Source organism: Melospiza georgiana, chromosome 4 (genome assembly GCF_028018845.1).
Source record: "Melospiza georgiana isolate bMelGeo1 chromosome 4, bMelGeo1.pri, whole genome shotgun sequence".
Classification (NCBI taxonomy): domain Eukaryota; kingdom Metazoa; phylum Chordata; class Aves; order Passeriformes; family Passerellidae; genus Melospiza; species Melospiza georgiana.
The window spans coordinates 58,458,367-58,486,175 of record NC_080433.1 but is presented as its reverse complement, the minus strand read 5'-3'; the positions used below and the strand labels follow the sequence as shown (position 1 = coordinate 58,486,175).

General features: G+C 39.7%; 1 protein-coding gene across 1 annotated transcript in view; it reads right to left on the bottom strand.

The window, feature by feature from the left end:
* Nucleotides 1-9,287: 9,287 nt before the first annotated feature.
* Nucleotides 9,288-27,809, bottom strand: part of CPED1 (cadherin like and PC-esterase domain containing 1) — a 141,235-nt gene continuing 122,713 nt past the window's right edge. The window contains exons 18-23 of the mRNA XM_058022857.1: nucleotides 25,714-25,850; nucleotides 15,316-15,536; nucleotides 14,953-15,054; nucleotides 14,644-14,731; nucleotides 12,799-12,945; nucleotides 9,288-9,856 (exon numbers count right to left, since the gene is read on the bottom strand). Of these exons, the coding sequence (XP_057878840.1) occupies nucleotides 9,629-9,856; nucleotides 12,799-12,945; nucleotides 14,644-14,731; nucleotides 14,953-15,054; nucleotides 15,316-15,536; nucleotides 25,714-25,850 (923 nt within the window). The 3' untranslated portion in view covers nucleotides 9,288-9,628. The remainder of the gene's footprint in view (nucleotides 9,857-12,798; nucleotides 12,946-14,643; nucleotides 14,732-14,952; nucleotides 15,055-15,315; nucleotides 15,537-25,713; nucleotides 25,851-27,809) is intronic.

Genomic DNA, 27,809 nt, shown 5'->3' with positions numbered 1-27,809 from the left:
TGGGCACTAGTCAGCAGGCTGAGGTGATGTGTGGGGATTGGAAAATGAGGCTTGTCACTTGTTCAGAGACAGGGCAGGTGGAAGGGGAGATGAGGAAGTAAGGAAAATGATGGGAGTGGAAAAGAAGGGCCGAAGGATTTTAATGAGGAATATTCAAAGAAAGGCAGGAAAAGGAAAAGTCTGGGAATGCTTTTGTTAGAGGATAACAATTACTTGTTCGCAGGATCCATCAAGATGTGCCAGGAGAATCTGTGAATTCCTTGCATGCAGTCATGTTCATAAAGTATGCACCTCAGTAAAGCATGAGCAAATCTGAAGAACTTTGGGCTTCAGAGGCATGTCCATTTTCTGACCATCTGCAGCATCTTGTTGGGGATATTTTTAAACAAAAATGTGACCCGTTGGAAAAAGGAGTCTAGACATGAACAGATCCACACATTGTACCTATGTGCAAGACACAGCATTATCTTGGATTCTTGGCTAGATGGCCATACAATATTTATGGATCCAGCAAGCAGATGCATTGATTACAGTTCAATATGTGACCATAATAGGGAATTCTCTTAGGTGCTTTCATAACAGTTGTTAAATCTGTCACAAATAACCTGGAAAGATATGGAGAATTTCTGCCAGATCTCTCTAGTTTCTCCAAAAGTAACAAGTTGTCATCAATGATCAAGCCAGGATTGGACCTCAGATTCCTATTTCAATTTGCACTGCCGTCAATAGTGTTGTGTGATGAGAAAAAATCCCACAAATATTCCATCTGAAACAAAAAAAAAAATAAGTCTAGATCCTTCAATATAACTTGGTGAAAGATTTGAAGACTCAAATCCCTATTTAAAACCTACCAGTGTTGTGTCATAGCATTTTTACCAGAGCCCTCGTAAATCAAGCCTTGATTTTTCTTTCATTTTATATTGCAGTGCGCTGCCACTTGGACATTAGCCATACTTTTCACTTCAGCAACTTGTCTGTGGCTGAATTACTGTCAAACCATTAAATGTTCTGTAGGACTTTTCTCCTCAGATCCTCTATGCTCTGCCTAGAAAGCCTTTGCTCAGCACAGGTAACAACAGCCTTGAACCAGGTAACAAACAGTCAGCGTGGTGTTCTCACTTACAAACATCCCAGAAAATGTGTGGTCAGGATGATGGAAAGGGACAGGACCATCTCATCTTTCTCAAGCCCCAAAAGGAGGTGGAGACCTCATTACGATTGAGACAGCAAGGCTAGATCTTAAATTCCCAAGTGGAATAAACTGAAGCAAGTCCATCCCAGGTAGCATTTCCTCTGAACATGAGAAGTCTTGCTGGATGCACAAGTGCTGCCCTTGTCTGCCACATGGCAGCCAAAGATTGGGCTGTGCTACTGCACTGACTCTTTCCCAGTAGCTGCAGGACCAAATTCTATAGTGTTGAAATGGTGGCACTGTTATTTGGGGGTTGAGAGCTCTGCATCTGTATTGACATCCCCACTATCAAAAGAGATTGTCTGGAGTTTGTCTAGTCAAAACTAGAAATGACTGTGAACTTGAGGGCTGATATTCTGTCCTTCAGGCCTTAGGAAATAACCCCAGTGCCCAGGCTGCAGGAGCATGGAAGATGGCACAGCAGATACCAAATGTGGTGATTGCCTAGACAGGTTGTCTAGACAGACAGACAGACAGACAGACGGACCACTCCAGACTGGCTCCTGTGGAGTGACAGATCACTCATTTCAATGACTTGCATCTCTAGTGAATTTTAATTAACAGAAGTGTGAGGAGCAGGTGTTAACTTGTTTTATAGATTCATTATAGTCCCTCGGGCTCTCTAGACAGTTAGATATAGTTACCAAACATTTAGAAGTTCCTGCTTCTGACCCTTTTAATCTCATTTACACAGTTGTATTTGCAGCAGGTATTTATTCACATTAAGAATATTACTTTGAAGCAAGGCATTTAAACTCCAAGAGGTGCAGACCAGTCCACCAACAGCACTTCAGTGGTGCTGGATGAGCTTTTTCTGCATCTAACATGTGGAGAGATTATCAGCTCCCTCCTGGCTCCAGCTCTCCATTTGCCATTCCCCCCTGTGTCTTCAGGGACATAGAAGTTGTGACAGGGTGAATGGCAGCTTTATAAATCTATCTCACGGCCCCACTCAAACCATCTGAAATTGCACGAGTCAGCTTGCACACTACAATTAAAGGAGGTCTCTTTTATATTGTATTGTTTTGAGCCAAGTGAGGTAGAGAGCAGTTACATGAAAAGCTACAAGCCCCACACAGAGCAGTAATGTTGAGGGTGTATTTGTGTGTGTGCTGTGCAGAGATACTAAGGGCACTAAATTCTTCATAGAGCCAAAATGGGGAATGTGGCCAAGGTTAGGCTCATTGTTTAATGCCTATTAGACATTTTCCTTTATAGTGGTCAGCAGTCCCTAAGTTGCTTGGGCTGACAGTGCACTTCTGGTACAGAAGTGCTAGAAGCTGGGGCCCTCAGATACCAACCAATATCTCTGATATTACCTCTAAACTTGGAAAAGAATCTCTATGGTTTCCTGGAGTTAGGTGCCTGTCAGTTTGGCTTTTCTCACAGAAACAGACACTCATCTAGCCCTCTTGTAAGGCAGTAGATGGAGGTTTGTTCTTCATTTACCCAAATGAAGGATCTTAAACCTGTATATCCCATACTACCACAAAATGTTCTGCTCGCCAGCAGGACTGGTGTCCCTCTGAACAGTGCACTGTTAAATATACAAGCAGCTCCAGGAGCAGAGGTTGAGAATGTTCCACATTATCCATAGTGAAAACATCTCCTGGTGATGGTGGTGGTGGCCTTGTGTTCAAGTTCCTGCAGTAAAGGAGCAGAAGGGAATGTAAAAGCATCTCTTACCTACACAATAAATCCCGCAGATACATCTCTGTTGAACTGACATTCTTCTCTCAAAACTTTAGGCATCAATCAAAAAATCTGAGTTTCTTTAGGTTGCCTTTACAGTAAGCAATATTGTAGAAATAAAAGACACCTCTAGAGAATAATTCAGATTTTGGTCTTTCTGTGATGATTACAAAGAAGCTAAGTGTGACCACAATCATAATTACAATGCCTCTGTTAAATATGTAGGAAAGCAGGTTTTGGTGCCTGAGACCAGTCTCTAGAAGCTGTTGTCCTTGACTTCCAGGCTGGCCTTGATCCAACAGGCAAGTTTTGAGTATGCCTGCAGGCTCTGCTGTATGCATTTCACAGCTGAAGGTGTGTTATTTTGATAACTCCATCAGGGCTACAGTGCTGAACTGTTCTAGAGACTGAGGAGCCCTGCATTAAGAGATTACTAGACCCTGAGTCCTTGTTATTGCACAGAAATGATGCAATGCAGAATTTAGGGACCTGTAATGGGTGGAGCAGTAAGACCTGTTACGATTTAACCTTTTACCATCAGCAGTAAATCCTGTTGTATGTATATGTTTTATAAGAACTGGGCAGGACACAGTGCGAAAGGATGTTGAAATAGGATTTTACAGTAGCTAATAGATACCATTTGCTGCAAACAGAGCTCAACAAAGGCCCTGAGCTAAAAAAAACCCCACATCAGTCCACAAAAATCATCTTTAAATTGTAATCACCCCAGTGAAAACTTTAATAGAACACAACTGTGATTCTCTGTTTCAAAGGAAGCCATTTGTGGGCTAGACCATGCTGGGTGCTCTAATGGCTTGCAAGGCCAGGTTTTCAAGGCTTAAAGTGTTTTCTGTCCTCTTAGGATCAATAGGGATTGGCAGATTTCTTTGAATACACTGAAGGCATTAGAGCTATCATAACTAAAGCTTTCTGTAAATATAAAGAAACTTTGGAGCTGGCTTATGGAAGTAAAGGAAAAATGCCATTCAGAAGTAATAAAACTTCTCTCATCTGTTGGATAATTTGACTACCATCTGGGGAGGTTGCACAATCATTATCAGGCAGAGTAGATATATTACTTCAAACTTCTCAGTCCCACAGAATCATAAAAGAAATATGGAAGTTGATAATGACAAGAACAGAAGAAAATATAAAAGATGTTTTTGGAACACGTCAAGTGAGAAACTGCCAAACACAGATCTGGTCTTCCAACCCTCACAATAATCCATATAATTTACTAACTTTAAAGGGCTCCTGACAACATTAATTTCATGCACTTGATCTGCAGTAAGCTCTTCTTGACTGCCTTGACTTCGTCAAGAGGTGTCTGTGTTGTCATTGTATTGCAAAACTCCCACACCTTCTCAGTGATTTCTCATGGACAACTCCTCACTGCACTGACTCCATCTCTCTTCACAGCACAAAAAACAAACTCCAACTCTCTCCTCACCCAGCTAACCCACTCTTTTGTAGCACTCATCTTCTTATTGGACACAGCTCTATTAAGAGCAGGCCTATTCCTAAAAGATTAGGAATATGGCGATAAGTACAGCTGCAACCCCTCAGATGTGAGACTACCTTCTGCACTATCTTTATTTTCTTACATTCTATCCCTCCACATGTCTGAGTAATTTTTATTCCTTAGTCAAGGATTTTAGTTCTGCACTCTTGTCTTCACCCAGAGTCTACTCAGCACCCTTAGAGCAGCACAGGGGAAGGTGGTGCAGGCAGACACTGAGCTGTCTGTTTTAACCACATAGACTGTCACTGCTCAAAACAGATTAAAAAATCACAATATTGAAAACACCATCTGCTGTGGGGATGCAGTCCCCACAATGAGGTATGGGAGGGAAATGCCCACTGCAGGGACTGTGTGAACACACCTCACTGTTAGGCAGGAGCATGCAGAGCAGTTCACTCCCTTCGTTTCAGGCAAGCAAGCAGTGGGGAAAAAAGTTTGCAAAAGCTGGGAAAACACCTTGGTATTTGAGTTTCAGCTGAATGGGAGTGAATTCTGCTCCTCATTAGGCAAGTTCAGTACTAGAGGAAACCATAACAGATGCTGTGTCTCATAAAGACCTCAGATTTTATTTAAACATGTGCTTGATCTTCAGTTCAGGGCTGCTTACTGTGGTGTCCCTTGCCAAGGCTGTTGAACATGCTTGAGGGCTTGCAGGAAGGGCTGCCCACAGGTGCTGAGAGCTGGCCCAACAGCCAGATGAAAAAAAATAAAAATGGGACAAGTCCATCACAACAGAAACTTGTGCTGCAGAAGACGCTGTTGTGACCCCACAGGCTCATCTTGACCATTGCAGTTAATGACTTGAGTGGTTTTCTAGAACACAGCTCCAGGGGCTGGCCTAGGCTGACATGCAGCACTATTTTTAGTACAATCTAATCACAGGTGAGTAAAGTGTAAGCCTAAAATACAGAGTGTCTTTTTACTCTGTAGTCAGAGCTTTTCTGTTCAATGGATATTGTGAAGGTACCAGCAAATACTTCAGGATATGTGCCAGCACCAATAAATATCTATGCCTGCATTTTACACAGACTGCTCTAGTGTTTGGAAGATTTACACAGGTAAAGATGGCAGTGGAGTTTGAAAGATTGATTTTTGCTTGGTAAAGGCAAGCTCCATGAAGAGCTTAGTGCTAGTGAAAACTACTTAATACAACACTGCTGTTTTAAATTCATCAAAGAAAACCACTGCCCTAGATAAGAGGCTTGCTCTACCCCTGCTCTATTCTAGTGCTTTTGGGCTTGACAAAAATGTATTTTGAAGGTTCAGACTGAATTTGCAACAATTATATCTCAGCTTTCTAGAAGCTGCTAGTCTGACAAAACACAAACTTCTAAGGTCATCTGAAAGAAAGGCTGATGTGGAGTAGAGCAGGTGCAGATAGTCGGTGAGGTAAGACAAGCCAGATGCAAAGCTAGGAGGCAAACAAGAAGGTAAGACCATATTTTTTATGAGACCCTACAGAGACTTGTTTAGCAGTTTGGGTCTATGCCAAATAGTTCACTGCTCCTTTAAAAATTGCTTTACTCTAAAAGAGTAATCTGAAGATCCCTGGACTGCAGTCAACTTAATATCACACATATCTGCATCTTCAAAGCATTCTCTTTGGCTCAACATAGCAACAGAATCATAACTATTAGTGGTTATTTCAACCTTGAGGTAATTTTATGCCTCGCTACCCCACCCACTAAGCAAATAAACTTACTTTGATGTCCCTTTAATGTGTCACAGAAGAGAAAAATAAAGGCCTTGTATTTAACAGTGTGAAAGAGATTATTCTGAAGATTATAATTTTCAAATGACTACCACGACTAATGTTAAATGTTGTATTTGCAGTCCATTCTTTCAGCTCCTTGAAATCTGGCAACTCTGGCGACAGAGAGGACTTGTCAAGGCATTTCCCTACAAAAATGGAAAAAAAATTTATTCCAAAGTCAGTCAGTTATTCTGAAGATATTTATTAAGATGGACTTGATCATGGTGGCCAGGTACCCTGCTCTAACCCAATTCACTGCTCAACAGCTGTTCAACATCTATGGAGTTATTTGAGAGGTGAGGAGTTGCAACTCACTGGACACTGGTAAATTGTGCTTCAGCTGAAGGCATGCAATAATTACTGAGACTACTCCTCTGTATATAAGAGTGTTTATTTTGTGGCACAGTTACATTCTTACTCTGCCTGTAGCTTTATGTTTGCCCTAGTTCTCTTCTAAGCTCTGCCTACTGCCGGGCAGACATTGAGCAGGAAACCCCATTTCTCAGAGTTCTTGTTCCCCAGCCTAAATATTCCAATCCTACCACTAATTCCAGGGCCATTCATGCCTGCATTAGGAGGTGGAACTCAATCTGACAACTAGGTCCTTTGCTATTTTAATGGCAAGTAATGGGACTTAGGTAGATGTATGGACTATAGGAACACTTTCATGTTTATTCAGGCAAAATGTCACAGCAGATACAATAATTGTATAGTAAACTGCAGATAGCAACATGTGCTCTCACTGGAATTCAAACACAGTAATCCTTTTATTGTCTTAATCCATAAATTTTAATGCATATGCGCTAGCAATCCTTGCATGTGAATCTCAACTCCCATCTTTCACATAGATAGAGATACTAGATATATTTTAAAGTTAAATAACAAAAATGTAGCTTACTATCCTTTGTTTATTCCTAAGACTATGTGGATCATACATAGTGTTGGAAACAGCTTATTCAAAGAACTCATTTAAATAAAAGCAATTTGCAAATTGTACCAATGACTTTGTACAGACATATTAATGTACATAGACATGTAAAAAATACAAAACACACAGGTAAATATACACTTAATACATTTTAAAAATATCAAGATTTGGAAAACATTAAGACATCTGGGTGTACAGCACATGTAAACCATTTTGTGGTGAAACCAGAACTGATGAATTGCACATTCACTGATATCCACTAGAGTATAACAAAGTCAGCTCTTTTCTTTTCATCACTAAGCTGATACTTCAGCAATAGATTTTAGCTAAAAAAAAACAAACATAAAAGCCCAGTTAATGGCTTAAAAACATTTGTGTACAGAAAAATAACAGTAACAGCATGTGGATTTAAATGAGCTACCAAAAAAAATCTTATCAGAAGCAGAACTGTAATATACCTATCATCGATCATCTTAATACCAAAGACATCTGGCTGCATTTTGCATCTACTAATATTAATGATGATATTCTATCCTTCAGCTTTTAGGTTGTGCAGCTCTGGATTTCCACACCCAAGAGAATATATTACATCTTTTGCATACAATTATTTTCTTTAGATAATCATATTGCTCAAAACCAAATGTTGATATTTTCAGTATTTATGCACAGCTCCTGACCCATCTTTCATGGAGATCTCCATGTCAGGGAAAACCTTGCATTGAAATTTGGGGCTTTTTTCTATAAGCAATCAGCAGCATATTATACAGAAACAGATATAATCACACCATTTCTCTAATTTTGTCATTATCTAAGTTAGGAGCTTTTTCAATATAGTGAAAGGTATCTTAAATTAGGTATGCCAGATCCCATTTTGGAGGATATTCTCTATCACCTAGGATGCCAAACTCCATATTGGATGACAATTTCCTATTATAACTTTGCATATCTTACCTGTAGAAGCACAAATTCACAAAACTACAGCTGAGCACACAAACTGTGGATAGATACAGGATCTTGGCCAAATACTAAATGTTGTGTCATGAATTGCTAGCCCTAATTCTACACAGAGCAGCCCTGTACTTTGTTTATTCCCTGACATTGTGGCTTGTTTTCCCAAAGAAGATGCTAGGGGAGGATTATATGTAAAATTGTGGCTGGGAAGCATGACACAGAACTCAGCAGATCCTTTGTTAGACTTGCACCTACCTGGTTAAACACCATAGTGGCAGAGTGGTGCCTTGATTGCCTGCTGTGTGACTGGATGAATAAAAAATCCATAAGTGGATAATTTTTAGGGACAGCAGTCCTGTGGGTTGCCACTAACCTGTCACCCAGCTGCTAATCCTGGGCTGTGCAGGGTTTCCCATTGGGTACCACAGCTGTGAATGAGAGGGCTGCCAGCACTGTGGAGGGGACCAGCACACAGCTTCTCCCCGGGGTGTCACCCATAGAAGGTCTGCAAACACTGGGGATGTAGCTGGGCTGCAGCATGAAGCTGCAGTTCCAAAAAGGACTGAACTGAAACTGGCTGTCCGTGCCAAGCAAGTGATGCTGGCAGTATATTCTGCTGCCATCACATCACACACTTCCTGTGATTGATAAATTACCAGATCCTGAAACTCTTATGTGTAGCTTGAAAGGGGGATTTTTGTTATGTTTGTGGTACTGGCTTCGCACATTGGCAAGCATTTTATAAAAAAATCATTAAAGAAATGGCACTTCTCTGCAGGAAGAATACTTGATTGGCTTTCAGGACAAGGTAGACACTGAAGCACTTATCTAAGCATTCTTCCTGCATATGGACACTCTCCTAAACTGGGACCATAAATAAATTAATGTTAACAAATTCACTATATTTACATGTTACATTGAGACAGTTTCAATCAGTCTCAAGTATAGCTAATCTATCTCCCTATTAGCTTCAGAACATGCAAAAAAATAAAGTAGATATCTGTTCCATCTAAAATACAAAGAGATGTGTTTTTACTAAAACCACTAGAGTTCAAAACTCAGCATCACCAGTAAAATGCTAATAGACATTTTCAGATTCTATAAACCAAGTTTCTAAACAGAAAATGTATAACATGGAAGTGAAAACTCTCCACATAAAATAGAACTCTTTCAAACGGAATGTAGTCAGTTTCTAAATACATTCAAATATTACAGTGTTTCTATAAATAGAAAAGTAGATAGTGCTGAAGACCTAAAGCAGCCCTTTCCAAATGTTCAAGTGAATATATAGGTCTCTTTTTGCTATCAATAATACACACTTGCTTGAAGTACAGCTGTTCTAGTCTTTGGCAACAGTTCAAGTAACTTCCCCTCTTCTCTCCTTTGCAACCCTCCCTCTTCCACTTTCACACAAAAGAGTCACCAGGGCATATCTTAATTTCACAAGGTTTTTGGGAAAATACCACATGTCCCAAATTCTCTTTGTGTGTATGCAGTCAGTTGAGGAAGCATATCTTAATCCACCATGCTCCTTCAATTGTCCCTCAGGCAGTGGCACTTCTCTAGTCTCGGTGCTACATCCAAGAGAGGCTATGCGCTGACAAACTCCCTCTTATGTGCACAGAGCCTGCTGAGAAGGATTTCAGAATAAACTTGATTTATTGGACCTCGGACATGATAGGGGGACTGAGAATTTTTTGCATAGTCCCGCAGTTGTGATGCTGTGCTTTGACTGCCGAAATATTTCCCCAGCGTATAGTGCCCCGATAACGTCATTGTTATGTGTGGCCTTTCTTCAGAGGGATTGGATTTCACCACCTGCAAAAGAAATGACATATGTGAATGCTTTCTGCCTGCACCTAGAAAGACAGACACACAGCTGTGTGCAGAAATGCTGAGGCAGTTGTCCATGAAGCAGGTCCTGATACTCTTACTTTGAGTAAACATTATTTTAATAACAAATTTGTTATGTTGTAAACTAACTAAAGAGCAAGATCTTAATTTTTTGAATCTACATTCATAGGCCATTATACTCAGTCATTTGACTTTGTAATGCCTTTGTTTATTAGACTCTGTTGCCTTCATCAGAGACAATTTACCCAAAACAAAACTCATGACTGCTCCAAGTTGTAGAAAGGTTTAAATCTTGGTCTGATACCAAGCACTTGAGGCACATATAATGTGTCTTAGCTATGTATATAAATACATACATTATAAAAATTTAAATATAATATATATTTACTGTCACTGAACAATCAGAATCAACACTCATATGCAGTGAAATAAATCATACAAAATTAGGTGTGAGTGAAGAAATAACAAGTGCAAAGGCTTGAAAGACTGAGCAGAGAAATTTTGAGGGAGCTGGCAGAACTGAAAACAGACCAGGAATTATTCATGTAGAAAATTAATATATCCTCTGATCAATTTCATACAGCTAAGCCAAGGGCTACTATTTATTTTCATGCAATTACTGTAGGTTCATTTTTCTAAATTAGTGCCTTAGATCTTGCAATTATTTCAAAATGATGCCACCTTGAACCAATCACCCAAACTGCATTCCTGTTAGGCATAATCTCCCAGGAATGCAATCTAATGTTCACCCAGCCACCAGCAGCCAGCCACCTATTAAGATACAAAAATCCCAGGGTTGCTAATTTCTGTGTAGTGATTATTATTTCACTGCCATTAAAATAGGAAATCAATCTGAAATGCAAAATAGCTTCTGTAATATTTGTATAGTGCTGACCAATGTCTGTAAGCATTTTCAAAGAATGAGGTAGATAAAAATCAAGTCCTCATGTGTGCATAGAACTAGAATTATGTTGGGCAGTAAGTGCCAGGGTTATGCAAGATATTTTGTCCCAGCTCAGTATATTCCCTTTGAAAATCCAGATCCCTTAGAAACCTGAGCAAGTCTACAGAGATGGAGATTTCTGTCTATCAGGGTCACCTGAGACCCTCCGAAATGGATTGGTGGGAACTCAAATCTTCAGGCCATTCCAAGGAAACAGCTTTCTCTTAGCCAGTTAGTGGGAGCTAAATGAGAACTGCTGAAAGCATTTCAGTTCTTGTTTTCTGACTGTACAAAATGGACAGTCCTCCATTCCTGCACAGCCATGTTTAGCTCAGATGTCATTTACACAGGGGTGTCATCTTCTGATACTTTAGGAATGTCAGTTTTTAAGAGAAAGAAAGCGAAAGTACAAGACACGAGATTTAATCTATCTCATCTGGTCTCAGAAAACATGGAAAGTGTTGAGGTTTCACACAGTGTTCTTGGCTCTGTTCTTGGGGGCAAAATGTCATTTTCCTGGTGCAAACTGCTTCAGCACCTAATGAAACTCCACTTGCCAGGCTGCAGAAATAAGCTGATGACAAAACTATTAAAACTAATGAAGTATAAAAAGAACTCAAGGACTTTATTTTTGCTTTCCTCAAAGATCAAGTCTGGTTTTTGGTGCATGATGGATTCTATTGGGCATATCTATGGCTCTTTCAGGCACAATCACTTCTCAAGCCTCATTAATAACAGCTCTGTGAGCCAGATTCTCTCCTGATCCTCCCCAGAAACACATACTCTATTGAGATTCCTTCAGCAGAGAAGCAAGACCAAATCTGCACATGAGCTCATACAAAATAATGGAGCAGTTCATGAAAAATGCTGATGACTGATCACACCCTGCTGTTTTCTCCACAGAGTTCCATGCAAAGCATTTGAAATATTTAATTTTGAAGCTCTCTGTTTCGCTCACAAGACCTGTGGAAATGGCAAACATCAGCAGTGACCCACAAAAACAACAGCATCTGGGCTCTTGATAAAAAAGGGTCAATACAACTGTCTGGGTAAAAAGGAGAAAAAGAAGCATTTGCTCCATGGGACTATTTATCAATCACATAAATATCTACTCTGGGATTTACTCCCTCTTTTCCAGCTTCATTTGGACTGAGCTATGTTTGTGCCCCTCAAGTGTGGATTAGAGGAATGGTTAACTACCACACCTGCTGATGCTGGCCCCAGAGCAGGATAGAAACCATGGCACTGACCTGAAAACATGTGAGCTGCTGTGGAGCCTGAGGTGGAAACCAGCTGTGTGGTTGATGTGTGGCACATGAGCTCACGTGGGTCTGATAACACTCCCAAAAAATTCTATAGATTTCAGTCAAGAAAAAGGACTACCGGTGTGAGGGAGAACAATCAGTCTACACTTCTGTTTGTACAGTGGATCACTGTAACTATTGCAGATCATTTTTTCTCAGACATAGGAAAAGATATACATAGCAGTAAGATTGTTCTTCAATTTTAAGCTCCCTTTTAATTGTACTTATGGTTTGAAGTGAGTGTGCTGAGTTGTTCAGTTAGGAATGCATCAGTCAAAAACCCATGAGACTGAGTAAAAAGAGAAACTGAGTCCATGCAGAAGCAGCAGAGATATATAACAGGTAACAAATAATACAAGAACCAGGAAACTGTACAACATCCTTTTATATGAGTTACCTTTGCAGAAGGGTATGTTTATTCATTTTTATTTCACCATTCCAGCAGTTCAGCACGTCCTTGGGTGGCCTTGCACCCCACCCCTCACCCAAGGTGAGCAAAGGTGGACAAGTGCCACCATGCAAACTGCTTTCCCCACAATTTGTATTCAGGCCTAACTTTGAGTGACAGACGCTGACCTCACCATGTGCCTTCTTGTTTCTAAGATCTAACAGTTAAAATAACTTAAATACCTGGGAATGATACAAATGTAAACTATTACCTCATGGAAATGGCAGCCACACTTCCCTTGCAGGAATTCTTTGTAGCGTCCCATGGTGATGACAAAGGTGTCAACCACTTCATAGCCCAAATTTTTTGCTGTATCCAGAATAATCAAGTTTTCATTCCACAAGTTTTGCACTTCTGCCTGCATTCCAGATAAAATGTTGCAATGTCTTGTCAGAAGGACTGTTTAAAGGTTATTGCATCATGGAAAAAATAGCAAAACTGCATTTTGAATGAGCAATGACATTATACTACAGACATGAATTACTACAGCTTCACTCTCAAAAAAAGCTATAAACTTTTAATTTGTAACTACTCCAAGACTGATGTAGGGTTTTTTTCAGAAACTATAATTACTTTTCAGTAGATGTGCAGCTTCCTTTATAGGAAGATTTCATGATTATTTAAAATATAATTCTTGGGTAATGGTTTTTAACATGTACTTTGCTAGTATGAGGTATAATTCAGAAAAAAATTCCATTTATAAAGTTTGTCTGTAACAAATGGTGAAAATGCTCCTTTAAAGAAAAATTCAGCTTCAAATCAAATTCATGGAGGCAGTTGCTTAAAAGGGACTATAGGGGTCCCTTTTGGGGTAATCCTGAAGCCTGGAACATAAAAACCACATGGGTAATTTGGCATATGATTCCAATGTTGAAAGGGAAAAGAATGTTGGTTATGCACTGTAGCTGATTTCTGGAGTTTTGTAAATTTAATGAAGAAGAAAAAGAAAAATCCTTAGGAAGCCTTTTATACTCTATCCTTGCCTCACATACCCTGGATTGAAGCTCTTCATCCTAGGACTGAACTTTGCTGGAAACTCTGGTGGGAGCTATGAAAATGTTTCTTCATGTTGATGACAACAATTTCCTTACTTTATTCTATTTAGGTCCTCCAGATAAGTTAGGAAAATTGTTTGAATCAATAAGAAGACCTTCAGTAGAGACAAGGCAGATAGGCAGTACTAACAGGGCAGGCTCTGTAGCAAAGAGAAGGGTGAGAGTAGCAGGAAGTGACACGCTGAATACAGCAATGTGTTTTGGTTGCAAGGAGATGTGGGCACTAGTCCCCAGTGCTCAAGGAGTGCTGTATGGAATCTGAGAAAGGCAGTAATTTTCTCTTTTCAACACCTGGGAATAGCTGGAGCATGACACACAGCACTGGGAGGCATCATTTACTCTGTTCTGCCTTCCAGTGCTTCTCATCCATGAATTTTGTGGGTGTTCAATAGAGAATTACTGTTCAAGTGGTAAATAAAAATAGTGAATTGAGTGAGTGGCACAGTGCATTGAAATGAGCACATTTGTTACTCTGAGAGTCTTGGGTGTGATTTAAACTGACTGTAACATCTCATTAACATGCAAATAACAGGCTGGATTCACTGGTACATTCCAGCTGCTCTGTAATGTTCTGGCTTCACAGGTGGGTTAAGATAGATTTATTGAGCTGTGCAAGCCAGACAAGTGAACTGGATCCAGCAGTAACCATGGAGGAAGCCTGGGGAGGGCCTGTGTGCAATGTAGTATGAGGAGCAATCTGCTTATCCCCAGAATGATCTCTCAATTTTGGCAGCAGGACTCATATTGGAGCTTCTTCTGGTTCTTGGGACAGCTGACCAAGCATGGGTTCTCAAATGGCTCTCTAATTGCAGCAGAATCCATGAAATAAGGAAATTGGTTTGAATCCCTATCAAGCAGTATGAGCAAATACAAACATTAATCTTCCTTTGATCCACTTAGAATGTGCTCAGCAGACATAGCATATTTTGACCAGACAGCAAAATTAACAATGAAATGATGAGTCTTCCATGAAACTGCACTCAAAATGTACTGCAGCTTACCTGAGACAGAGAATGGATTCCATCCACTGGAAGGTGAAAGCCCATCCCTATGGATTTGACAATTACCAGGATATTTGATAGATTTTCCCTGTTTTGCAAATTAAAAAAAAAAAAAACAACAAGGACACACTTTTTACTTAAGACACACATTATAAAAAAATGCATGTTTTATTTTTTTTCAAAGTCACTTGAATACATGCCTATCAAAAAAAAAAAACAACAAATTAAAAGTTTGTATTTAAATTTTTTTGTTGTTTCTCATAATTTACAATATCAAAAATTGGAATAACACCAAGTACATAGCATTACCTGCTCAACACCTTTTGGATAATTTGCAGGTGATTGGAATTAAGCCACTGAACACCACCTACAATTAATACAGTCTGGTCTGTGTTCTCCAGGGGACGTGATCTGAAACCCAGAAAAGAAAAACATCACATGTTGCTTTAAACAGATGGCAAACATTTTAACTACATTGCTTTGCATTTCACTGAACTGTATCTGGCACCCTGATCAGAGGCCTGATATAATTGTCAGCTATTTTTTAACCACACAATATGATCTGTGCACCTTATGTTTTATTGTTTACTGACTTTAATTGTAAAATGTGTTAAACACATTTGTGAATAGAATAATAATGCAAACAAGGGAGATACAGAGTTTGTGCAGTACCTCTGCAGCAGCTGTTCCAGTGCTTTTTCAAAAGTCGGTCTCTGGTTTGCATTCATCCAGAACTGGGGGTAGTAGGAGTAACTGATAAATGTTTTACCCTCATTGATATTGTGATAACATTTAACATCATGAGTCTTCTGCCATTCCTGAAGAGTCTTATTCACTCTTTCAATCAGATAATACATCATCCCTCTGTTAGTTGAGTCACCTATAAAAAGAATCTTCAGATGGAAAAAGTATGACTTAGAAGCTGTACAGTACACAAACCAAACGCAAGGAAAAGAATACAGCTTGTTGGGAGGTTTTTAAATGCTTCTTATAATGTTCCAGAAATACCTTTGTGAACAGCCAGTACCCTGGCATCTTAATTAAATTTGTCCTTTAGCAAAATCTGTGTGATTTGATTAATAAAAAGCCGAATTATGTATATTAAATACAAAAAGTACAGGTTATAGATGGCTATAGCTGAAAAATTAGCCCTGCATCTTTCTTCCTTGGTGATAATTTCTTTTGCTTAAGTTTATATTTCCTTCTAATTCCTAGTACACAATTGCTCTCATGATTGCTTGCAGCTTCCTGATTTTATTTCCTACAGTTGTTCATGTGGTTTGCTCCTGCACAGCGAGTATTGGTTGTCTGTAAATGGGATTAATTAGAATTTGCACCAAACTAGCACACACACACCCCCACACCCCATCAAGGATGCAGCTGCTGCCTTATTTGTAGAGAGATGGTCTTTCTGCAGGTTCAAAGGGGAAAGAAAAGGATGTTATTTGGGTGGAGGATAATCTGAATGGAGTCCTGTCATGTGTGATGTGACCATCAGAAAGCTTCATGGCCTGAAGGGAGTTAGAAATCCTGACAAATGTATGTTAAGTATAGCAGTCTCTGCTCAGCTACCCCGAACTTGCAAATGAATAAAATCAAATTTGGGTTTCCTCCTACTCATTCTGTAGATTCTCTGAAAAAACAAACATCTCTGTATCGGGAGACCAAAGAACCTAAAGTGTTGTGGGAATTTTTTTTAATGCTATTGCCCCATTTTGAGTGGATAGGACCAGCATTTCCTTCTGATGAAGTAGGTAATAGAAGACAAGTCCAAAGAGTAGGAGAATCCAGGTTCACTGTGGTTTGCCAATGAAACTGTGTGCAGAATCAATTACCCCAGTCAGCTCAGCCAGAAATCCACAATGAGGAGTAAATATGTAAAACTGGGATTAAGAAACACCACAGAGCCATGACACAGTAACAGCCCTGTTCTCTGCACAGAAATACTCAGCTTCTCCTACCTCCTCTGGCACTCAGATAGTTGGCATCCTGCAAGTTGGCATTTTGTTGTTTCATTTCTTAATTTGATTTGGAGTTTGATGTTTTACCATTTCCACCTTGAATATTTGATTATGCAAATAAAATTGAGACTGCACAAGATGACACATTTAAGGATATATTTCTAAAGGTTTTTTTAGAGATTTTATGTGGTACAGACATTTGAGACTACACGCATCTAACACATCTATCTATTTATTTCCTTCAGGAATGTCACAGTTTTGAAAACTGATTCCATTTCTCTATTAACTATTAACCTATTGTGATTAAAAATAAGAAACAACAGAGTACCAGTGATACTTCCCACATAAGAGAAGGAATTTCAGATGAGCCTACCCTCATCAGATGTTAGGGCCAAGAACGGGCAGGACAATGCCTACAACTTCCCATGCCGTGCCCCTTGTGGGCTGCAGAGAAGCTCTTGATAGATTATGCGTGGTAGCAAACAAATTAAAACTAGCACTGAGCTCACAGAGGCTCTTCTAACTCCTGTCCTGCACCTCTCAAAGCCTCTTCATAGAGGAAATTCTTAAACAGCTGCTGTTCATGTTTGTATTGCACAAGCATTGCTCTCACACGCAAGGGGATTTACAGCTTTTCACATCGCGTCAGAAGAAACCTCTTTAAATCAAGCATAACATGACTCACAGAAGTCAAGGATCCTTGGATCCATGGAAGGACTGGTTGGATATCCTCTTTCCCTCTCTGACAGACACATACATGCATAAAATTATTTACAATTAGAAAGACAGTCTTAAAATATGTCCTAATTCTAAAGTAGGTTAACTTGAGGTTTTAAGCAACAATTCTTTTAGGTTGCAAAATCTCTTGATTCTCCAGCCTGTCTATATCCATGACAATTTAATCTCCATTTCATACACCCATCACTGGAGTATCTTGATGCATATCTATTTAAACAGCAGTTCTCAGATACTTGCAGGCAAGGACATCATGAGCTTGTAATGTGGGTGAGAACATTTCTGTAAAAACCCAACACATCATTAGCAGAATAACAAACAGGCCCTACCAAGTTACACACATACAGCAGTTGGTAAAACATACAAGACTGTTTCTCTTCTACTTCTAATACCATATGACACCATTTTGTTATCACAGCACATGGGAATTGCAAAGAAGCATATTCAGCTATAATTATACAAAATTGGTAGACAGCACATTTTTATCTCATTCTAGTGTGACTAGAATTCTCATCATTGTTTTCTCCTAACTATATTTGATCTAATCTCACCTACTACTGATTTAAAATAGCAGGACAACTTTCATGGGAAAAAAAAAAGAAGAAAAGAACCATGGCTAGTGTCAATGAACAGGATGCACAGGTGTCTTTTGCCAACATTGTGCATTCACTAGCAGGTGATGTGTGAAGAGTTGTGCCAAACATTTCCTAAGTCTCAAACACTGCAGGGCATCAAAGATTAAGATCTCTTTCCCATTTTCTTTTTGTTATGTCAAAATTAGAGCAAAACACATACACACATCCCAATCCACACTATTACATGATTTAGCATTTTAGGGCTTTGCAATTTTCCTATACCTACATAGGTACAAACAATGGACCCATGAATGAATTTTCAAGTTTGCCCTGGGTACCTTTGTGGCCGGGTCTGGAGATGGAAGAACACTATGTGCAGTCATTTAGTAAACCCCTACCAGAAGAAACTTAAGATCATGTCTTGAAGGGGCAACTCTAGTCTGGATATGCCATGATGCTGGGCACCATATGAAAATATCAGGTGGGCCATAGCATATTACTGTTGTTGTTGTCCTGATGTTCTGCGAATGTGACATAGGTGACAGAAGTCAGAGCAGATTCCTTTGGAACTAGATGAAACAGACAGCTGTTAAGGCCCTGACATACTTCTTCAAATACCATCACAAGACTGATGAGACTGCACTCAGCCTATTTCCAAATCAGGAATGAGAAAGACAGCAATACCACACTGGGTAAAATACCGGTTGTGCCACTAGGGAAATTTACCTAGACTTTTAGACACAGGTCTGCTAAGAGAATAGTCAAGGCTTGCTGCAAGTGGGAAGGAAGGAAGTGGCGGAAGGAAGGAAGTGGCAGAAGTGGTGGAAGTAGTGGAAGTGGCGGAAGTGGCAGAAGTGGCGGAAGGAAGGAAGGAAGGAAGTGGCGGAAGAAAGTGGCGGAAGGAAGGAAGTGGCGGAAGGAAGGAAGTGGCGGAAGGAAGGAAGTGGCGGAAGGAAGGAAGGAAGGAAGGAAGGAAGGAAGGAAGGAAGGAAGGAAGGAAGGAAGTGGCGGAAGTGGCGGAAGTGGCGGAAGTGGCGGAAGTGGCGGAAGTGGCGGAAGGAAGGAAGGAAGGAAGGAAGGAAGGAAGGAAGGAAGGAAGGAAGGAAGGAAGGGGCGAAAGAAAGAAAGAAAGAAAGAAAGAAAGAAAGAAAGAAAGAAAGAAAGAAAGAAAGAAAGAAAGAAAGAAAAAGAAAGAAAGGTGAGCCAAAGTGGACTTGTAGGTGTACAGAAAAACAGACCAAAAGGGGAGGTCATCCTTAAAGATGTCAGTCAATTAGAGTAACCAGATTAATTTACAGTCATGAAATCTTTGATTGTTCAAGTAGGTATGAGCCATATCAGGACTGTATCACTGGCATCAGAAAAATTTGTTTAACTCTGTCTTCCACGGTGAAATCACAGTTTTTTTGAAAGGTATGAAAACTAGGACTGCAGTATGTGAAACCTGTGGTTCTTGCCCTCTAGCTCTGAGATAGAGCTCTAAAGTCTGTAGTCATCCTCTGGAGACTGTGTGCTGGGATTTTGAAGGGAATGCTCTCTCATAAGTCTAAAGAAGATCTCAGATAGAAAGATAGGTGTGGATTTCCTGTAATTTGATGCACCCCAGGCTGGTGGATGCTTAGCACATCATCAGCACATCTGCATTCACACTGCATCCATTCATTAAGATTTGGTCTGTATCCAACCATCTGCTTCTAACCATTGGTTCAACCACGATGTGAGATGTGAAAATCCTGGAAAAAACCCCAAATTCTTCTTTTTCTTCTCCTCAAAAGAAAAAAAAAATTGAAGTGAACAAAGAGGAAATCTGTAGGTAATCCTACCCTCTTTTCAAACTGCCCTTGGGCAGAGCTGGCCAAATACATTTTGTTATGGTATATGCAGGCCATCAGAAAGCATCTTTCAAAGTCACCTTTTGCAAGTCAGCTTCATTTTTAGCAAATGCTTGGAAGACTCAAAGGCTAAAATAAGTGGTGTTTAGCCTGAGGAAGAAAACCTGTGTCCTTCAACTAACCCTAGAGTTCTGATGAATGAAAATAATCTCTCAATGTAATTGAATGTATGGTAACTAAAACCAGATTTATTTCTATACCTTTAGATGAACTCATTGCAGTTACATGTCCCATGTAGTATTCAATATGTTTTGAACAAAAGGCTCTAGGGATGGTTCTGTATTTATCTCTATGATAATAATGAGGAATGTGATGGCTGAGATGTGTAGAGTGAGCCATCTCTCTCTTTACAAGTCTGGCACAAGTCATGAACTGTTCAAGTTGATGGGGCAGTTGTCTGCAGGATGACTAAATGATCAAACATAAGGTTATAATTTTACCACACAAAGAACAACACTTCCACACAGACAGATGTTTTCACTGTCTTGTTGCAAATATTTCGTGTGAAAAATTCCATTATAGCTTAAAGGCTTTGAAAGATTGTGTAAGCATAGTGGAATTCACTTCTTAACCAGACCTATCATTAAAAATTAACCACACTTGGGAAATTTAAACACCTGTAAGTTCAAAACACTACTTAACTCTAAAATATTATTAAGAAATCATAAGTTAAAATTCCTGTTTTAACAGCTGAATTTTAAGTACTTCAGCAAATATTGCCTTTTCATATTTCCTGTTCTTAATTACACATGACTCAATGGTATTTTATTATAAGACTAAACTCTGGTTAGTTTTTCTCAAAGATAAGCAAAATATATATCCCTTCAGCAATCAAGACCAGCTTTCTATATACTGCTAATTGGATAAGTAATAACCTGTTAGAACCCATTTTTAAAAGTACAAAATCAATCTTGTACAAAAATCAAAGCATTATCTTTAAAGATTTGTATATGTCTTACAGTAAAAAGTCATTGATCACATCTGCAGAGAATTTTGTTGAGCCAACATAATACAGATATAATATTTTATTGTGATGTTTAATATTTTATTATGAAGAACAATTTATTTTATTCAATTAGGACATGTATATGGAGTTCCCTAAGAATGAGACAGTCAGCATCTCATTACCTTTAAAGTGGAAGAGAAAAAAGACTGCTGATATTAAAAGTGGACTGAAAGAAAATCTACTCAGCCAGAACAACCTTAACCTAGCACTTCAACATTTTCCTGTTTACTATGTATGAAATACAAACATATGACTGACTATTCTTGCTAACACATCATAAAGCAAAAAAAGGCCTCATTAAACTGTTTCTGTGCACGTACATATTTTCTCATGTCTCCATCAGCTTGACTGTTATTGTTTCACTACAGGTGGTCTTATGTTTTTATGACACCAAATGTCCTGGGTTTGGGTGGGATAGAATTAATTTTCTTCCTGGTAGCTGGTACAGTGCCGTGGTTTGGATTCAGGATAAGAATAAAGTTGGTAACACACTGAGGGTTTCATTGTTGCTGAGCAGCACTCACACTGAGTCAGGGACTTTTCAGCTTCTCATTCTTCCCTGCCAGAGAGGAGAATGGCACGGGAAGCTGGGAGTGGACACAGCCAGGACAGCTGACCCCAACTGGCCAAAGGGATCTTTCAAACCATATGGCATCATGCTAAACATTAAAACTGGGGGGAATTGGTTGGGGAGCAGCAGCTGTGCTCTGGGATGAGATGGGCATCAGTTAGTGGGTGCTGAGAAATTGCACTGTGCATTACTTTGGGTTATTATTATTATTATTATTATTATTATTATTATTATTATTATTATTATTACCGCTACTACTATTTTCAGTTCCTCTTCCATTCTACTAAAACTATCCTTTTCTGAACCCACAAGTTTTATCTGTTTTCTGATTGTTTCTCTTATCCCTGTGGGCAAGTGAATGAATGGCTGTGTGGTCTTCAGCTGCCTGCCAGGTTAAACCAAAACACACAGAAACAACTTAGTTCAAACAGTTTTATATACACACAATCTAAAATAGCAGTTAATGATGATGTGAAATCAATTGGAACTCATAGCCAGGGAAACGGATTTCAGTTACAGAGAAAGATTATAAAGCTCAGATGAGCTTTGGAAAACAAATAAATTTTAATATAATAAATAAAAGTGGCCTGGAGTTAGAAATTAAATTAGAAAGCATTTTTGAAGGCTTAATTATGATGCAGGTAGGAAAGAAGTGGTCTGTTTGGGTGACCATAGATATATTTCAGAAATATTGACAAATTAATACAAGAAATTAGTGATCAAGAGATATCTGCTGCCTTTTACCATTGTTCTATGAAACACAAGAAAAATAGAAAGGTTGCACTCAAAGACACACTTGATCTTCCATATTCTGCATTCAGTCAAAAAGAGCATCCACTTTACATCTTAATTCATCACTTGCTGAAGTGAACACAAGTCAGGAACACAGCATAGCACTGGTTAATTGTTGCATGTTTCCCTTCACATTCATTAAAAGTAGAAATATAAGTAGGCATTTTTTCATCTTTTTTTTCTCCCTTCTAAAACTAATAGAGAAGCACATGGAAACAGCCTCCAGATAACAAAGTTGAAATCTGACAATGGCATAGAGATTAACACCTCCAATTTAAGTTAAAAGATGTAATCACCGACTTACACTGTTTGTGTCCTAGCATGATCATAGAATCATGGAATGGTTTGGGTTGGAAGGGACCTTAAAGATCATCTAGTTCCAATCCCCTGATATGTGCAGGGAACCTTCCAGTAGTCCAGGTTGCTCGGAACCCCATCCAGCCTGGATCTGAGGATGGCAAATTCACAGCTTCTCTGGGCAACATCTGCCAGAGCCTCCCAATCCTTAGAGTAAAGGATTTCTTCCTGATATCTAAACCTACCCTCTTTCAGCTCAAGGCCATTCCCCCTTGCCCTATCACTACTAGCCCTTGTAAAAAGGTCCCTCTCTGTCTCTCTACTAGATTCCTTTCAGATACTGGAAGGCTGCTCTAAAGTCTCTCCAGAGCCTTCCCTACTCCAGACTAAACAGCTCCAACTCTCAGTCTGTCTTCACAGGAGAGGTGCCCCAGCCCAGGGGGGCCTCATGGGCCCTCCTCTGCACTCATTCCAGCAGTCCGCATTTTCCTTTTGCTGAGGACCCCAAAGCTGGGCACAGGACTCCAGGCAGGATCTCAGCAGAGCAGAGGGTGAAAATCACTTCAGCCTGCTGCCCACACTGCTTCTGATGCAGCCCAGGGCACAGCTGGCTTTCTGGGCTGCGAGTGCACACTACTGTGTTTCGCTTTCCGTCCACAAACATCCCTAAGTCTTCTCACCAGGACTGCTTTCAGTCCATTCTCTGCCCAGCCTGTATTTGTGACTGGATTGCCCCGACACAGGCGCAGGACCTTGCACTTGGCCTTGTTGAACTTCATGAGGTTCACAGAGGCCCCCTCTCAAGCCTGTCAAGGTCCCTCTGGATGGCATCCCTTCTCTTCAGCAAGTCAACTGTACCACACAGCTTGGTGCTGTCAGCAAACTTGCTGAGGGTGCACTCAATTCCTCTGTCTATGCAAAAGGCAAAGACGTCCTGTGTAAGGGATTTCTAACTCCAGAGACCAAAGCAATACATGCTGAATATTCAAAATTCCTGAATAAAGAGGCACATGGGTTAGTTGAGCCCATTTTGAGTGGACACATGGATGAGTTCTGTTGTTCTTAGCTAATTTCAACAAACAGTGTAAATCAAACATCATTCCAGATCACCCCAATGTCCTCACTTGGGTTAATGATTTTTGCCCTTTCATTTGGCACTCATACTTTTTTTAACATCTGCTTTTGTTTCCAGCATTGAAACCTTCTGCTTATTTTATTGTGGAAACTATGATATCTTCAGTTTGAGACATCAGTGATCTCAGTAGTACTTAGAGACAAGGTATATAATAAATCAAAACTAAAATCACAATTGAGAATATATAAATATTTATAGATGGTTATGAAAATTTCTTTTAAAATTAACATGTATTTGTTCACAAGAATTCTATCTTCCTACTGCTCAATAGCTCCTTTATAAAAGGTCCAGGTTGCTTAAACTTATATAACACAGTCTTTTTCAGTGAGCAAATGAAAAAAAATCTTTTTCTACTACATCACTTGGGCAGTGTAAAGTAATTCCAAAGTTTGACTTATCAAAGGCAGAATCAGGAAGATTCTGCCCAGAAGGGAACCATTTTTATTTCATCTGACTTAGGTAGGAAGAAAGCCTCTCTTAGTTTTTGAGTTGTATTGACACAAAGGAGTTGATCTAGGCTCTACATCTATTCATTTGGCAAAAGAAGAAAAAATGCTATTGCAATATTTCAGACAAAACTAAAATCACTACAAAGTTATGACAAAAATAACATCTGAGAGGAAGAGATAGGAGAAATATATCAAAAGGGGAACATGCTTTAGAGTGATGACTTTAAAAGAATAAACCAATTCAATATACATCTGTGCAAAGGTAACAGAGGCAATTCAGCAGATTTCTGCAGAGCAGCAAAGGTTATCAGACAGTGTCAGGAGACTTCTGTAAAAGATGCAGAATGGGAAACAAGTGCTATTAGTTACAGAGATTTTTCTCAAGGTGTTAATGTAGCTCACTTAGGATCTGGCTGTCATCTGACACTAGAATGGATCAGTGACCTTAGAGAGTTAGAACATAATGAAATTTGAATTAAGAAATTAAGCTTCACAGACACTCATTTCATTGACTTGATTTTAATAAACCCTTTACCAATGCTGTCCTGCTTTTGAAACTCATGAATATGAGTGGTCAGATTTGGGATCGGAAATGTCAGCAATCCTCTCAGCAATACCCTGGCAATCCACTTCCACAGTGGCATATTGTTCCTCTGCTGTCATTCCATTGCCTGACCAAAGGGTGGTTGCTTGTCAAAGCAGCCTGATGTCCATGGAAATTAAGGACCAAAACAAAGCAATTAAATTCTTGAGCATTTTTTTCCTGTGGTTAATCCAGAAAAGCTTGTTTTGTACATGAGGTGCAGATCGAGCTTTTCCTCTGTCATAAAAAGCAATATTTTTTTAGAAAAATATTCTAGGAATAACTTGCAGCTCTACAGTAACAGAGAAAACCACAGGCAGAAATAAAGCAAAATGACAATAAAGTACCTTGTGCAGGGCAAGAAATTTATCAGAAATTAAGGAGAAAATGTTAATTGAAAGACTACTGGTTTGTATTTGTCTATATGGAAACGCTCTTGGATTTTATCAAAATGCCACTTTTAGTAACTATTTTCTTACCTAGGCAATACACTTTAAAGAGCTTTATAACAATTAATTACTTACTTTCTGGATACTTCTATCCTCAGTAAGGTACCTGAGCCTCAGATCAGAGCTCTCTCTCAACAGTATAACAGTCATAGCATGCTTATTAAGGAGACCTTGTATTTCCAAGCAATCACTTTAGAAGCTTCACTAAAAGAAAAGAATGTGCAAGAAGACTTGGTAAGATTAGTGTGCACAAGCAATGCCATGCATTAGGTATGCAGCAGAAGAAAACCAACTTGCATGTGAGACAAAACTGTGACAACAATGCAAATATATCCTCCATTTTCTGTCCTTGTGTACTCACTGCAGGTCTGACTGGTAATCACACACACCATAGGTCTTGGAACTCCAGTGGTGTGACCTAAGATCCTCTGTGAAACAGCAGCAAACTGTCTGCATATGAGGCTAAATTATGGACTAAGGTTGGTTTTCACCCCTGTGAACTTTTCCCACCCAAATATCTCTCTAGCTAAAAAGGGATTTTTGTCACATATCAATCCTGAAATCTTCAGGACACCAAATACCCAGGCAAACAAGAATGAATGAGAATGCAAAGGCTGGTACCTACCCTTCTGCCCTCCACGCAGCGCTGGAGCTCGGGCTTGGCCAGCACAGAGTGTCGGCAGCCGTGGGGCTGCCACGTTATTGCTCTCCAGTCACAGGTCCTGTTGTCAGAGCAGCTCAGGCAGGGGACAATCCACTGCCCTGGAAAACAGCAATGAATGTCAGCACCTCCTCTGTATTCTTCTGAGTGGTTTTATTACACAGGAAGCAAGACATTTTTGGATATTTTACTCACGTATGAGTAAAAAAACCCTCATAAGGGAGTTTCCCCTAAATTAAATGCCCTCCAATCCTTTGAAGAGATTATTTCCTGTCACTGTGTTATGCCCTTTTCATTTAGTTAGGGTGGGAGTCTTTTCCTTTCCCTGAAAGAGCTGCAAATGCTCAAATTTGACAGGCATTTGTGTGTTCATTTCTCACTCCATGTTGCCTTTCTTGTAGCAACTTGTCCTTTCTCAACAGAAGGGATATGAGAAAGAGAAAATGGGTGAGGAGGTTGAATGCAAACAGAAAATATTCATATTCAGACATGTCTGAAGATTAATTCTCATCTACAAAGAAACACCTAAAGGTTGGATGTATGGTTGAGAGCAACTGATATCAAAATGAAGCAAGATTAAGACTTTCCTTCCAAAATATTATTTTTTTAAAATTTGTGAGAATTCAGAGGACTGTCCCAGACTACACAAATACATTTCAGAAGATGAGAGTAAAGTGAAATTAATAACATGTGATTTATTAGAGCCTGATCTTATTTACAAAAATGATTTTGAAGATTAGGAGCACAAAGTGATCAGTGGGTTTTAGTAATCCCTTATCTAAAGTTAAATGGTTTTGTTATTTTGATTTTCTAAAACTATTCCTTTGCAAAATCCTACTAGAAGCTTGCAGGATTTAATTTCTGAAGGAAGACAGAAAACTTTTGAGTTGCCTTTGTATTCAAATGAACAAAAGAAACTATTTTTCTAAATCTTGCACAGTGCAAGATATAAGTACACAGTGCTGACAGCATTACCCAGTGCCTATGAAACTACCAGCAAAACCGTCTTTTGTTCAGATCAGACCTGGCCTTAGAGTCTGTCCCCACCACCACTATCAGGCAGCTGTGTCTGATGGGTTGCTGCTGCACAGGAAACCACAGAAAAAAACTCCAAGGCAGCCTTTTGGCATTTCACCTGGCCAGGGACTGAGGGGAAGGCTCGGCAAAGAAACCCTGGAGGAGCCTCATGGCCTTGGGAGAGTCAGCTGCTACCTCGGGAGCAGAGGAATTTCCAGGAGGCAGCCTGTGCTTCCATTTAGGCAGAAGTCCAAGTGACTGTGTTTTGGAAAGTAGCAGGGTGAGTAATCTCACCAGATAAAGAAATCCTTCTAAATAAAATTGAGATTTTTTTTCTGTATGGGAGCCCCCACGGGTACATCTAAGGGACAAATACATCCCACAGTGCCACAACCACACAATACCAATTTCTGTGTATCCTGCACAGCTGCCCCTATTCTGCCCTGTGCAGAACATACACCACCCTCAGATGCACTTGTTGATTTGGAGAAAACCATAGCAGACTGAACCCAACAAAAGCCCTGGACACTGGCTTGGAGCACGCTGTGGTTCAGTGAGAATAACCCAGCTTCCCCTGCTCCCATGGGCATGGGTGCCTTGTGGAGGCTGTGCTGGGCAAGCAGCCCAGTTCACAGCATGGACAGAGGCAGGAGGGACACTTGGGACCATGGTGGGAGGGTGCAAGCAGGAAGATTGAGATATCCCATGCTTCTTGCTCAGAGGAGTTTCAAAGATGCATTTTCTGCATCCTAATCATGCAGTCGTTAGAGGAAACATTCCCCACTCAATTAAGGACCACTTTAAAGTTCAAAATTCATTAGGACAGGAAAATAGCATGCTTGTAACCTGGTAATTTTTGTATGACAAGAGAGATCTGAACTTTGGTCCCTAAGAGAGATCCTATGTAGAATTTTTATCAAAGGGTTAAAATTGAATCTTTATCTGAAGTTGCAAAGTGGATAATCAGGTTCTGTAAGCAGGGAGTTCTCTTCCAAATGAATACCCTCATGAGTCCCTTACTCATGCTGACCCTCCCTTGGCTT